This window comes from Aythya marila (assembly GCF_965140915.1).
Source record: "Aythya marila genome assembly, chromosome: 2".
In the NCBI taxonomy this organism is placed as follows: domain Eukaryota; kingdom Metazoa; phylum Chordata; class Aves; order Anseriformes; family Anatidae; genus Aythya; species Aythya marila.
The window spans coordinates 22,550,306-22,562,583 of NC_139043.1; the positions used below are offsets into that span (position 1 = coordinate 22,550,306).

Here is a 12,278-nt window from a genome sequence, read left to right on the forward strand (position 1 = left end):
GACTTTTGCAAATAGACACCCGGGACTGGGACCAGCCTCCCGTGCCTGTGACAAACTGACACTGCTCCGTGATAAAATCATCACCATTTTGGCCTCTGCAGCTTCTGCTGTGAAGCAATTCCCAGAACCTTGCTGTTCGAGGCGTGAAACCTCTTAATATCCAGCCTGAACGACTCGTGCTGGGTTTACGCCAGCGCGTTCCCCTGCCAGCGCTGTCCTTGACCGTCAGCAGCGACAAGATCGCAGGCTGGATGGGCTTCAGAAAAACACCAAGTGCTGCAAGAGACGGTGGCAACAGCTGCAGGGGGGGGGGGCAAGCCACGCTGGTGCCTACCAGCAGTAAAATATTAGTTGGAAATTAGGAGAAATTTCTCCTCAGAAAGAGCAGTCGGGTGTTGGGACGGGTTGCCCAGGGAGGTGGTGGTTCCTAACCCTGGGGGTGTCCGGGGAGAGGTTGGACGTGGTGCTTAGGGACGTGGTGGTAGGGTGGATGGTTCACCAGAAGATCTTGTAGCTCTTTCGAAGCTTAACGATTCAAGGGCTGTAAGAAGCGGGGTGTTGGCAGCAGGCACCCCCCTGCCCCTGAGGCCTGCCGGCTGCCTCCAGCCCGGGGAGGACGGCAGCTAGGGGGAGCTCGGCCGGGCCGCCGCCGCCGTGCGCCCCGGTTCCTTTCACAGGCTCCCCGCCTCCTCCCCTCCCTCCTTCCCCCGTGATGGCGGAGGACAGCGAGTCTGCGGCCAGCCAGCAGAGCCTGGAGCTGGATGACCAGGACACCTGCGGCATAGACGGCGACAATGAGGAGGAGGCCGAGCACGCCAAGGGGTAGGGGCGCGCCGGGGGCCGGCCGGGCTCCGCTCGCCCCGACCAGGGCTGCGCGGCGGCGGCCACGGGGGCTGCCTCCCTCCCTCCTCCTTCCCTTCTTCCCTCCCTCCCGGCTGTTGTTTACGGCGATTTCCCAGGATTTCGGGGCTGTGCTTTGGGGTCTGGGGGTTTTCAGGAGGCACCCCCGGCTCGGCCGAGGAGCCCCAGGGCGAAACGTGCGCTGCAGCCCCGCGTCTGCCCCGGCCCGGGGCCCTGCCGGGCACCCCGACACGGTGCCTGCGGGTGGGTGGGTGGACGGACAGACGGACAGACGGATGGACGGACGGATGGATGGATGGATGGATGGGTGGATGGACACCCCTCAGCTTCCCATTGTCCCAATCTCCCTGTCTCCGGGCCTGTGCCCGCTGCCCGGAGAGCGGGGGCAGCTCCCGGCCGGGAGGCGCCGTGTGGAGCCTGGCTGCCGTGTATCCGGCACTGCTGCAGCGTGGGGCTGTGGGGAAGGAAACGCGGATTAAAAATATGGTTTCGTTTCAGTGCGCCTTCCCCCCGCTTTTTTTGAGGATTAAAAAACACGGTGGTGAAGGAAGCGCTTTGTTGTCTCAGCTAGGAGTGGCTGGAGTAACCCGAAATAGGTTAATTCACACGCCGCTACGCAGATACCTTCCTCATGAATTTCTGATTCATTTGGGTGAGAGCGTTTCTGTAGGTGATTGATGTTTGGAGATGTAAGCTGTTTGTCGTCTCCTGCCCCTAGGATTTGCTTGGCAGCAAGCAGCACTGCATCTCAAATGTGGCAGGAAAATCCCAGAGACTTGGGGGACTGACTTCAGGAAAAGGCAGGAAAAGGAAAACTTCCGTGCCCGCCACGCTGTTGGCACGTTCATGGCACACACGTGAAAATATTTGTCAAAAATAATTGCACTAATAGCATCCTTGAATATTAAAATGGAGCAAAATAGCATTTAATTGTCATGGTGCTTTTGTTGTATTTGTTTGCACGAATGCGCTACAGTCGATGATTCCCAAATACATAAAAGTAGCACCACTGAGAGCAGGGGATGATTATTCATCGCTCTTCGCAGACGAAGACGTGCCAGGCCAGACTGTTAGATGGGTAATGGCTGTCTAGGATTCATTCCTATTTCATTCCTACTGCAGTTTCTTCTTCTGTCAGCTCTGGTGACCGAGCTGTGCAGCGCAGCCCGTCTGTGGCCCTGTGCTCTGGACACCGGGTGCAGGAGCAGCGCCCAGGCAGCGGCCGTGGAACAAAGAATTGAGCTCCTGCGTGCTCTTGGGCTGCTGCTGAGCTCCGGCTGGGGTCTCGCTGAGCTTTGTGGGACACCTGGAGCTGCAGACTGTACACTGCTCACTGCAAAGCTTGTTTTTATTAAAAGTGCCAAATGTGTTTTAATGAGTGTTTCAAAGAAGCTGCTTTATTCTTCTTTGAATTAGGAACTGAATGCTTCAAGTAATACGAAATTTCATGATGTTAGTGGCAGACTATTGCAGTAAAGAAAAGCCTCTAAGCATTAGTGTCAGTTTTCTGCAATGCTTTTGATGCATGAAGTCTAATATTGACATCTGAATTACTGTATTTTGTGTTCTTGTAGTCTGTGAGAATCTTGTTTGCTACAATTGGTCTGCAGGCTGAAGTACTCAAACAAATTCCATCAAAGGGAAAGACAAGTCTTAACACTACAGCAAACTCGCTGTCTTAAGTCCTACTTTCAATCAGGGGAAACTAACCCATAGTAATAGGAGCCTGTATGAGTACCCTTTTTCTCCCTGTTGTAGTATCTTCATTTTGGAGGTGGCTTTAAAGTTTCCTTTGAGTTTTTAGATTAGGTTTTATACACTTAAGCAATTTATAAGCAGTCTTACGACTTAAAACTGTGACTGTGCCAACTGGCTTGCTAAATTCTGAATGGTCTCCATTCATGCCGATCAATATTTAATCTTGTGCTATCTTTACCTGTAGTTTTTTATAAGGAGGTAGAGTATGTGTTGCATGACAGTCTCTAACAGGATTGCTTTGTCAATGAAGTTACTTTCAAACTGTTTCTTAATGTGTCCTTCTAATATTGAACACAGTAAATATGGTAAGTGTGTGTGTATATATATATATATAAATATAAGACGTTTTTGTTTTGGTGCTTGAGCACTGATTGTCTGCAGCAGCAAATACCAGTTTATAACTCTCGACTGTGCAAATGTCTTTGTCCTCTGTTTCTGGTCCTGTTTTTTAGATGCAGGATTATGTATGTTGTGTGACTCATATTGCTGTTCTCCTGTTCTGTCTGCAGTTTGCTCCTGCCTGATGCATTATGCTGTACTTGTTCTGTTTCATAATAAAGTGTTTACAAAATAGCTTAGTTAGTGTGTATGTAGAAGAATACATACTTAGTGCACCTGAACCTACCCTGCTGAGCCTGGTTTTGTAAGGCTTTTCCATTCATTCTAAGTAGCTCCTTCTGCTCTATGGCAGAAAGGCTTTGGGCAGAGAATATTTAGTAAACAGATGAGGAAAAAGTGTGACCTTTAAACAATTCTTCCCCCTGCCCCCAATGATTTACGTTGAATGTGTTAGTAGCGTACTCAATTGCAACTTTCCAAACAGCAGTGTGTGTGTGTATATATATATATATATGGCTAATATATTTTTAAGGTACTGGAGGCAGTGCTTCAGTTTTAACATGCTAGATTGAAATCTTGGAGTGCAGCCTTACAAACTTGGAGGAGGCAGGGGAAACACGCAAAGCTTTGGGGAATATCTGCTGGGCTTGCTTTTAAGGCACCGCTACTAGATTTTCATGCTGAAGAAGCTTGCGCTTCCAAGTATTGAAATAAACACGAAGGAAGTCTTAGTTCAGAAGGGCTGTTAGTAATGCTAGTTTTAACAGTGGAATTTGAAGGACATATAATAAGCTTTTGGGGTCGGGACCTTCTTATTCTTTTGAAATGCTGGTGACCTGTTACAGGGGTGGGAAAGCCCTTTGCATCTAAGCCTCCATTTTCCGTATGAACCAAGGACAGCCCTAGTATAAATAATACCACGTTGAAATTTGTTGGAGCCTTGCCCACATACATGAGATCTGCTTTTTATGATCAAAAAGATCCATATAGCACCTTCAGAAATGTAGTTTTGCAACCTCACTTACTCATAGAGAGACAAAATATACTGTGAAGGAGAGAGAAACCCTAACCATGCAGTCCTATGCCTTTGCAGCTTTAAAATAAACATCAGAAATACGTGTTGGGTTTTAAATTTGAGAAATTGCTAACTTAAAATTGACACTCCATGTAATTTAAAACAGATGTTGACGTTGCAAAAAAGCTGTGTCTGCTAAAGCAGAATTTGCTGTCCAAAAAGATAATTAAAATAACACTGAAAGATCTGAAGGGGGAAGGATGGCCCCAGATCAGGAAGGAGGGAGCTGAGGCAGTGTGGCCACCTGGGCAGCGTACCTCTGAGGCTCCCCCAATTCCTCCATCTCAGCTTTCCGTACTTCTGTTCAGGGCTCCACACAGGTTGTGTCTTGGCCTGTGCATGCTCCTCAAATGCAGTAGTATCCCCAATTTTCAGTTAAAAAAAAAAAAAAAAAAAAAAAGGGCGCATATTGGGAGAGGCGAAAGTCTTTTTTCACATTTATGCAAAACACCAGATGTGTGTACATAAGTGGAAAGGTATGTGGGTGGGATCACGGGCTTATATTTGTAACTTGCAGACAAGATCATCAAAATGTGGGCCTGAGTAGCTTGCTGAAAGATGTACCCACGGCCTGTTTCTGTGGCGGGGTTAAACCTTTTAATCTTTTTGGGACAGAGGGAGGTCTCCTGACTCTTCTCCTGCTTCAGCTGCAGATCGATTTTCACGTTACTTCCATGCGGGCCTCGCTGCTTTCTTATTCATCAGAATGACAAAATCGTCATCGTGGATGTGGTTAAAAATACCTAAGTCTGTGTCCGTACTTAGGTACGCCTCAGTGTGTGGGCTCGGCCTCCTGTCAGTAAAACGCTCCTGGTACAAGCGTGGCTCTGCTGGGCTGGCAGATCTCCCCTGGGCCTACAGCCGAGCGTTTCTCTCAGTATAACCAGCTGTGGGCTGCGTGGCAGGCCGGGCTGGGGCAGGTGTGTTCATCTGTATGAAAATGTGTGTTTCCAGGCCTGGCTGCATGAGATAGCATCACGGGGAGCTGCGTGTCCCCTTCCTCCTTCCCCCGCGGGGTGCCCCTTGTCCCTGCACCGCTTCGGTGGTGGCAGGCTGGTTAAAAACACGATTTCATGCTTGAAGGTCAGCTTTCGTCAAGCTGCGAAAGTAATCTTTTCTAGCCTCTAATGTATTTTGTGTCAGATAGGTGTATATGAACTGACAAGGAGAACTCAGATCTTAGTCAGCACGCAAGAATGTTTAATTAAAAAGAAAAGCTTTAATAGGAGTCTCTGCTACTAATCTTGTTACCTTTGCATCTCCTTTGTGCCATCATGCCCGGCACAATTACTAAATATTGAGCAACAAACTTCCTCCCTTCCCAGCCATGCTCCCGGTTTTTAAACCTTTCAGTTCTTTTCAAGGCAGAGCGTGAGACGGAGCAAAACTACTGAGAACTTTCATTTTTGCTTTTGCCCTAAATCGCGTGGTGTCTCTGGTTGTAACTCGTGTTGGACAAGCCTGTTTGCTCAGTCGGAGTTTCTGCGCTGCCAGATCTCAGCTGCAGGCATGCCCAAAGAGCTGAAGGACGAATGGATCTCCCTTTAAGTTCTCTTTTTACTTTCTGTGGACTATAACAGCAATAAAGGACTGACATGAGCAGCAGACTGCCTATGAATTATTGCTCTGAACAGTCCCTGGGTACCCTGTCAGGCAGAAGATATAGGTGTTTATTTCGTAAGAGGCAGTGTAGAAGCTCTAACACTGAAGGTCGTAAGCCGAGGTCTGGGGTTTGGGAAGGTACCATGTGAAAAAATGGTCGGGGAAAGACAAGGGGGAGGTTATTCAAGCAAGTTTCAAACACACTTTGCTAATTTGCTTTTATTTATTTCACAGCTGGAGTCTTAAAATAAAATTAAAAAATATATATATATATGTGTTTACTGTCCCCAACTTCAAACAGATTTAGAAACATGAGCAGTAAATACCATTCATCTTTTATAACAGTTCAGTCCTGTCTTCTCTCAGCTAAAAAAATGTGCAATTCTATATGAAAAAGGCCTTGAGCTGGTCAAAGAACAAGCTAAGATGATCCTGGTAAAAGTACAGTTTAACTGGGGATAACATTAGTTCAGCTTGGCAAAGCTGCTTTTTCTCCGTAGCTGCCAAATTTTGTATTTTTTTTTTTTATTTTTTTTTAGTCCAGTCACTTGTTATTTCACCAAACTAAACAAGCCATTGACCGCCAGGTAATCCCAGAGAGCAGAATTCCCCTGTCAGTGTGAGCAGGGCCGGCTCCTGCTGAGAGAGGAGTGAGGAGCAGCGTTTGCAGCAGCTCGGCCCTGAGTCCGATGCGGATCCATTCCCCGGGGAACACCCAGCTGGTGGCTTCACCTCTGCAGTGCACAGTGCTAGAGGGAAAGGCGAAAGTTTATGGACAGATCAAGAAAACTAAGTGGTATCCCAGTAAATGAATCTTAGCAAAGGCAAAATCACTTTCTCCAGTATTTTTGTTTCAGTTTTGCCAGAGGTGAAGAAGTCCTGGAAAAGTTAGGTTTTGTGCAATTACTTTATATATACATATATATATATATATAATACATATATTATATATATAATATATATGATATATATTTTTTTATTATTATTTTTACGGTCTCATATTTATAACCTCTTGTCAGACATCTGGGTCTGTTCTTTGTCTAGATTCTGTGCAAGTGTCAGCTTGGTATACGGGCCTTCAAATAGATTTAGATTAGATTATTTTAAACTGAGACTTCAGAAACTGTTAATGGAGTCATCTCTGTGATTTGCCATCGTACAACAGGCAGCTTTCTGCCTGCCTCATTTAGACAACTCAACCTTTTGTTTCTGCAGTGTAAATACTCCAAATTTTCTTTTCTCCCCTTTGTGAGCATTTGGTCTACTACCACACTGTTGTCTTTTGAGTAACTCCTTGGGTCTGATCCCAGAAGGTCCCAAATTTATAACTCTTACCTCTCTGGGAGCGTGACTTAACCTGGTGTGAGTGTCACCTTCTTGTCAGGGTTGATCTTTCTTAGAGAACAGTAATGATGCCACAAAATGAGTCTTCGTTTAGTTAAATGTTTTATTAATTGCAGGCTTTTGGTTTCCAGGTTGGAAATTTGGTTATTTTCTTACTGACTGGCGCTGACTAGGTATAGATGCTAAGACACGGGGCGCTGTAGTCTTGAAAGGGAGTGTGTCCTGGCTAAAAAAAACACGGCCCTTGCAAGCGTGTCGATCTTAGTAACTTTGCTAAATTATTCTTTCTTTTGATTTCTTTTGATTTGCCAGTGCTATTTCAAAATTAAAATAAGCAATGCTTTGTTTCTTTGATTTTTATTTTATTTTATTTTTTCCACTGTAGAAATGTCCAGGCCCCCAAGCCCTAACATCTGCCCTGAGCTCGGTGCTGTGTGCACGGTGGCTGGGCACTAAGCCTCTCGCGGAGGGCTCGGTGTTAACTGAGTCATTCCCTCCGTGTTTGCCTTCCGTCTGAGAGCTGCCAACACCTCCCACACTTTGCAAACTCTAATCTAATCTTGATTCCATATCTTGATTATTTGCTAAATTAGAATCTTTTAAAGAAAAAAAGGGGGTTGCTTATCAATAGCCCAGATATGGCAGAACTTACAAGTGCAGTGTACGCTTGGTTTGGTTTGTTGTTTTTTTTTTCTTTGAGTTTGACACCATTGTACTGATCATTTTAAAGTACAAATGTTTGGATCACTTTGTGGTGTTTCTTCCAGAGATTTCACAGAGGACTTTAATCACTACTTAAATTAGAAATAAAATTCCCTGAAAGCAGAACGAGAAGAATCCAATCAAAACTGGATTCAGATGTCCCTGATGGTTGAACATCAAGGAGAATAAATATCAGGCTGTTAATAGTTACTGAATTCCTGAGGAAGTTGCTTCCCTTGGTTCCTGCACTTCCTTGAGTTTACCTTCAAGCTCAGCTGAATTTGCATTTCTAAATCCCTTCTGTCTGGGAAATCGCACCCCAACTCGGAGCAGACTGTGTGGGGAATGGGGTGGCCAGTGTTTATGGTCACAGAGACATGGAGTTTTTACCTGTCCCTACACTGTGGAACTTAAGCAAGCGATCACTTTTGGAACTGTAAGGGAATTCTTACTCTGCTGTATACAACACCACAATGCACCTTTCTTGATTGAAGTCCTTGGCCCCATTTTCTGTGCAAAATGGTTCTTGCTAAGTACAACACTTCATTAGGCTGATGAACCTCCTGCCTTATATATGGGAATGGCCATTTCTTGTTCGAGCTGAGTAATAACATCAAGGAGAGTGTTGGCTATTAGAGTGTATCACAATTTCATGCCACTGTGTCAAAATGCCTGGTTGTGCAGGGCTCTGACTGTAAAACAACTTAGAAGGCACTTGCAGGAAGCATTTTGTCAGTGCGCTCTCAGTTCCTCCCCTCCTACACCCCCCTTCTTCCTTTGCCCTGCCTTTTCTTCAGCTTCAAACTGCTGTTAGATTTTTTCACATAACACTGCTGGTTTTTCCATATTTAGTCTTTATGAATTTTAAGCTTGGTGGTATTGATTTTTCTCACTGCACATTCTCTGAATTTCTGGCAGAAGTCCTGGAGGGGATTTGGGAGCGAAGAAGAAGAAAAAGAAACAGAAGAGAAAAAAGGAGAAACCAAATTCTGGAGGCACCAAATCAGATTCTGCATCTGACTCCCAGGAGATTAAAATTCAACAGCCTTCGAAAGTGAGAGCCTTGTTCTGTTTCAGTTTGTGCCTGCTTTTCGTTTTGATTTTAATTTGTGTGTTGTTGTTTTTTTATAAAAAAGAGTGGGAAGTGCTACCTTAACACGTGTCTGAATTAGGCAACTCTGTCCTGAATAGAGGCAGAAGCAAGGTGTAAGTCCTGGTGTTGGCCAACTGTATGAAGTTAGCTGGAGAGTCCTTGTAACCACAGCATTCTGTAACAGCAGTCCGAATTCAGGCTTTGTAGAAGAGAGCCTTAATCTGCAGTGGTAATGCTTTTAAGTACAGTTTGTGTTTGACGAATCGCCTTTAGTTTAGCCACCACCTAGCATGGCTTAGTGCAGTTTCACTTGTACAGCATAATGCTATTTCGTGGCAAGCTTCAGCAGGAGGAGGGAAGGGCAAGTAAGGGCAGCTGTATATTCTACACACACACACGTCTTTACACAAAATGCAGCAATATTTATCGTGGAGATACAGGCTGACGAATCTTTTTGCCATCTGAAATGTCTCTGCTGTAAGTAAGAATGCAAATTGTGTAAGGGGATGTGCAACCTTTGTGGGCTTTGCGTGCTTTTGACTACCAGGTTCTAACTAAACGGTGAGTAATATGCCCCGATGGCTTTTTTAACACACAGCTTTCATCTCCAGAGAAATCTGAGCCTGAGAACAGAGGCTTATAACATGGTGATAGGAAAGTTCATGGACCACTGAGCATGTCGAAGTAGTTATATTGCGTTATCAGATTAATGTGGAGAAAGTTATGCTGTTGTACCAGTAGTGCTATTAATCCTGCAGGGTTTGCCAAGTATATTGGTGTTACCAACTGATTTTCAGGATGCAGTTGTGTTCTGTTTTGTCAACGTACTGATAGGTTTTGTGTTCTCCTTCTGGATCTTCTCTGTGTCACACCAAGTACTTCGAATGGGCACGCTTGCCCCAGGGGACATTTTGAAATAGGTGGAGATCTCACATGCTTTCTGCTCTCACTATGCATTTTGACATTGTTTTTCTATAAAGTACACAGCATGAATTGCTAATGCAAGATTATTTGCAAGCAACAGCCAAGTAATATCACACTCTTTTATAGATGAAGTGAGGTCAGTTTTAATATTAACATACAGTACATTTTTTGCAGTATCTTGGGAGTTCCTTGATTTCCTGCTGACCAAATCTGTTGTTACCTCTAACTGTGTTAAAAGGAAGCTACTTCACGTTTTAGATTTCATGTGCAAGACTTTAGTTATCAGCACCTTGCAGTCTTGCACACCACTTCTCTACTGCATTTTGCAAGTGTGGAAATTTATCCTTGTTCTAAGTTGCATACTTAACAGTGGTGCATTGAGTGAGTATTTTAGTAGCACAAGAAGTTTAGCCAGTTTGTTAGCAATGTTAGTTTTCTCTTTTGCAGGCATACAAGGGATGCTTTTATTTAAGTCGTTCTCTCAGGCTGCAGGCAACTCAACTGTGTCCTTACATGGCTTCTTCTTTTCTGTAGCTGCAAATACACCAGCACGCACTTGTTTCCCCCTTTGTTCAGTGTTCCAGGTGTACCCACTGATTAGTAGCCAAGTTTCTCTGTCTTGGGCAACTTTTCTGTTTTAGGTTTTTGTAGACGGCTGATCTGCATTGGTGTGTAGAAGTGTATTTATTTTCTGCACTACTCTAGTGATACTTAGACTTTTATTCCTTGTACTATGTGAAGTGTGGGGAAAAAACATTTAGCATTTGCTTGCTGTTGGTTGAAAGGGAGGGTTGCAAAATATTTCAGAGGGAAGTGACGTTGTACGCTTTGTCTCAAGGAGAATATATGCAGGATCACTCAGTGGGGCTTCTGAACTCACTGAAAAGGATTTTGAGGTGAGCTGAGTTTGTAAACTGGTGTCCCAGTCAGCAGATGAGAAAAACAGAACAGTGAGTCTCCTTTTCTTCTCCCTCTCTCATTTGTGATACTGGACTTTTTTACACTGGCATGAGTGTAACTACGGCAATAAATGCTTGTTAGCATTGTGTGCTTCAGGTGACCTGTAGGACTCTTCACCGCCCATCTCAAAAGACCTTTTGAGATCTCCCCTCATTACAAGCCTCAGGGACGTAGCTTTCCCACATTGGCACAAATAAACTTGCCAGATCTCTGATACTATGAGTGATATAGTCATAAAATAACTTTGCTTGGAAGGGACCTCAGGAGTTCTGTAGACCAGCCTCCTGCTTAGATTAGATCTAATTAAATCAGGTTGCTCAGGACTAGATGGGTTTCCTAGGTCTCCAAGGCTGGACACTCCACAACCTCTGTGGGCCAGCTATTCCAGTGTTTGATCGCTGTGGTTAAAATAATAAATCCTTACATCTAAATGGAACTTTCTCTTTTTCAACTTGTGTCCATCATTTCTTGTTCTATCATTATGTGAGAGCAGGCTGTTGGCTCATGTTAGTTCTGCCCACCAGGGCCAAGTTCTCTTCAGCAAGGCTGTGTCCTGGCAAGTCAGTGCTGCCCTCTGCCATTGCACGGCCTTTTTACACTCCAGATGCAGGAATTTGCATTTGACTGTAAACTTCCTGAAGTTCCTCCCTTCAGCCCATTGAGGTTGCTTGGAATGCCAGCTCCGGAGGCCAGCACATCAACCATTCTTCCCAACTAGGTATCATCCATGAGCTTGGAGAGAAAGCACTCTATACACATCATAAACAGGACTGACCCTTGAGTTCTCAAAGTTTTCTTAAAGTTGAGTGTGATATTTCTCTTTTTCCAGTCATAAGAAACATCCACCACTTGCTTTAACCTTTCAAGCTTGATAGAGAGTGGCCTGGCAGTAACATCAGCTGGCTCACTCAGCACCCTCAAATGCATCCTGCCTATTCTTAATGGCTTGTGCACATCTGTTTTGCTGAGTGGTCCCGAACTCTCCCTACTGCTGTGGGTAATGGGAGCCTCAAAGGCTCTGCCACAAGGCAAGCCTCAGCCCTGTGGCTTACAGGGGCTTCTTGTGCTGCGTGAATTTGTTCCCTTTACACTGGAATAAACAAAATCGTGCTTCTTTTTCATTCATGTTGAAGTTCACGTAGGTATTTCTTGCTTTCCACTGAAAGAGACCAAAAGGGTTTCCTTTCGGCTTCTCAAGAAACTTCTCTTTAAAAAAAAACAAAAAAACACTCTGTGCTAAGATCCAAGTTGCAGTGATATAGGTTACTTTTCTCAGGAAGCTGAGGAAAGGGGATTTCTGTAGATGTCCCTAACCACGTCGTGTTCAGTACCAAAACATTAACTTTTACTTTACATATGCAAGTAAGATCCTTTTAGAACTTAATATCTTTTTAGATCTTCTGTTTTCTTCTTAATGTAGAAAAAATACTAGACTTTAAAAAAAATCCCAAACACAAAATAATTTGTAGTATGTCAAGAAAAATAAATCTTGCTGCCTTACTGATAAGAGTTCAGAATTCATCTAGCAGCATTAGAAGTGTTTGTATCAGGCCAGTGGGTAACAGGCAAATTGATTTTTAGTTGAGAAAAGTATTCAATGTTACTATAACTTGGATTTTA

General features: G+C 44.4%; 1 protein-coding gene across 1 annotated transcript in view; it reads left to right on the plus strand.

The window, feature by feature from the left end:
• Positions 1-552: 552 nt before the first annotated feature.
• NMT2 (N-myristoyltransferase 2) overlaps positions 553-12,278 on the plus strand; it is a 31,269-nt gene continuing 19,543 nt past the window's right edge. The window contains exons 1-2 of the mRNA XM_082753960.1: positions 553-822; positions 8,600-8,735. Coding sequence (XP_082610086.1) covers positions 713-822; positions 8,600-8,735 — 246 coding nt within the window. The 5' untranslated portion in view covers positions 553-712. The remainder of the gene's footprint in view (positions 823-8,599; positions 8,736-12,278) is intronic.